Below are 1,983 nucleotides of genomic sequence, written 5' to 3' on the forward strand. Positions count from 1 at the left end.
TGAATCATCGGTGGAGTTCGTGCTCAGTGGTCAAAATGGAATGGAATTATTAGACCTTCAGAATACTCTTCTCTATGCAAAAGTGAAGATCGTCAAAGCTGACGGAACCAACATCTCATTAACGGAAGACGTCGGACCCATCAACCTATTTTTACCATCATTGTTCCAGCAAGTAGACGTCTCTCTCAATGGAAAAACGGTCGTTTCTACTACTAATTATTCCCTTACAAGGCATACATCCAGAGTCTCTTAAGGTATGGGAGAGAGGCTAAAAACACTCAATTAGGGACGCAGATATGGGAGCGTGATGATGAGGGAGATATGGATGAAAGTAGCCCTCGAAACGGAACCAATGGAGCTCTCCTCAAGAGAGCGCAATGCTTTCAGGGGTCTAGAGTCGTGGACATGGTCGGTCCGGTATGTCACGATCTGTTTAGAATGGATAGATATCTAATCAATCAGGTTAATGTCGGTATAAAGTTGTATCGATCGAAACCGGCATTCTCCCTTTTATCGGGAGATGTCGCACCCGATTATCGGATCGCTTTCGACGATATACGGTTACGCGTATGCAAAGTTAAGATCAACCCAGCCGTGATCTATGCCCAGAGTAAAGCATTAGAATCGACTAATGCCAAGTATCCATTTACTCAAACGATGATCAAACAGATGACTATACCAGTGGGAGCCACCAACTTTACTTATGATAACATGTTTCAAGGAATGAGACCTAACCAGGTCGTTGTGGGATTCGTTAAATCAACAGGTGCTACCGGTGATTATGCAGAAAATCCGTGGTACTTTCAAGGTTACGACGTCACAAACATAGGACTTTATATCGATGGTATACCGGTCGGTGGTAATTCATTAAAACCGAAATACGGCACGGATCCTCAGACTATATCCATCTTAAGAAGTATGCTACAGTCGACTGGTAAGTGGTTGGATGACTCCGGCTCTAACATCGAAAGAGATGACATTGGTCTAGGGTATGCCCTATACACGTTCGATCTCGAACCTAAATTCAGAGGAGGACAATATTTAACACTGCTTAAACAAGGAAACGTCAGATTGGATGTTACCTTCGGTACTGCGTTAACAGAAACGGTATCCTGCATCATTTACGCCGAGTACCCAGGTTATTTCGAAGTCACAGAGGCCAGAGACGTCATTCTAACATGAATACTCGGGAGTTACAATGCGTCATCGAATGTGATCCTAAAATGAGACACAGCATACTTGGAGTTTACGCTAGAGATCAAATACCCGTATTGAGAACCTTCCCGTGCGGTTTCATCGTCAACACCGACGCAAGTCATCTACCAGGAAGACATTGGGTCGCTTTTTATTACGAGTCCAAAGAAAAAATCGGAATTCTTCGATAGCTACGGACATTCTCCAGCGTATTTCGGATTCCATGCATCGAGTCCATAACGAGAAACGTCTACAGAGTTCTAGCTCAATTACATGCGGTCAGTTTCTGCCTGTATTATCTTTTGCATAGATGTAGGGGGATTATCCATGTCATCTATCTTTAAACATTTTAGCCGTAATTTCCACGAAAACGATGTATAATTAGAATAGTTATATAAATGGGGCTAGACTATATCCAAATTGTTTGAAACATACATAAATCGTAATTCAGTCTTGTTGTGCTGACCTGTAGAGATAAAAAAGATATGGGGGGGGGGGGGAGGGGTCGGAAATGATATTAAGTGGTTTCTGTTTTTTATTCGACAGTTTTCATTCTCGTGAAGAGCCATGGCGGAGGTAATATCACGTTAAACCCCTCTGTTGAAGTTTCAATCGCCGGTGTAAGAATCAATGATTTAGCAGGACCATCGGGTAGCGGAAAGACCAATTTGACTAAAAAGATTCATGAAAATGGGACGACTGGTAAGTTTCAGCGAGGCGGATCAAAAAGAATAATCGTGTGTTTTGACTGGACACGTTGTCAACCCATGTATTTAGAATGGACCTGCA

The 1,983-nt window shown here is 42.6% G+C and overlaps 1 protein-coding gene across 1 annotated transcript; it reads left to right on the top strand.

Moving 5' to 3' along the window:
• The first annotated feature begins 321 nt into the window (after nucleotides 1-321).
• On the top strand, nucleotides 322-1,182 carry LOC138308765 (uncharacterized protein F54H12.2-like). The gene has a single exon (XM_069249786.1). It carries the CDS (start codon nucleotides 322-324, stop codon nucleotides 1,180-1,182), a length of 861 nt encoding a protein of 286 aa, XP_069105887.1.
• The last annotated feature ends 801 nt before the right edge of the window (nucleotides 1,183-1,983 follow it).

Source organism: Argopecten irradians, chromosome 15 (genome assembly GCF_041381155.1).
Source record: "Argopecten irradians isolate NY chromosome 15, Ai_NY, whole genome shotgun sequence".
In the NCBI taxonomy this organism is placed as follows: Eukaryota; Metazoa; Mollusca; class Bivalvia; order Pectinida; family Pectinidae; genus Argopecten; species Argopecten irradians.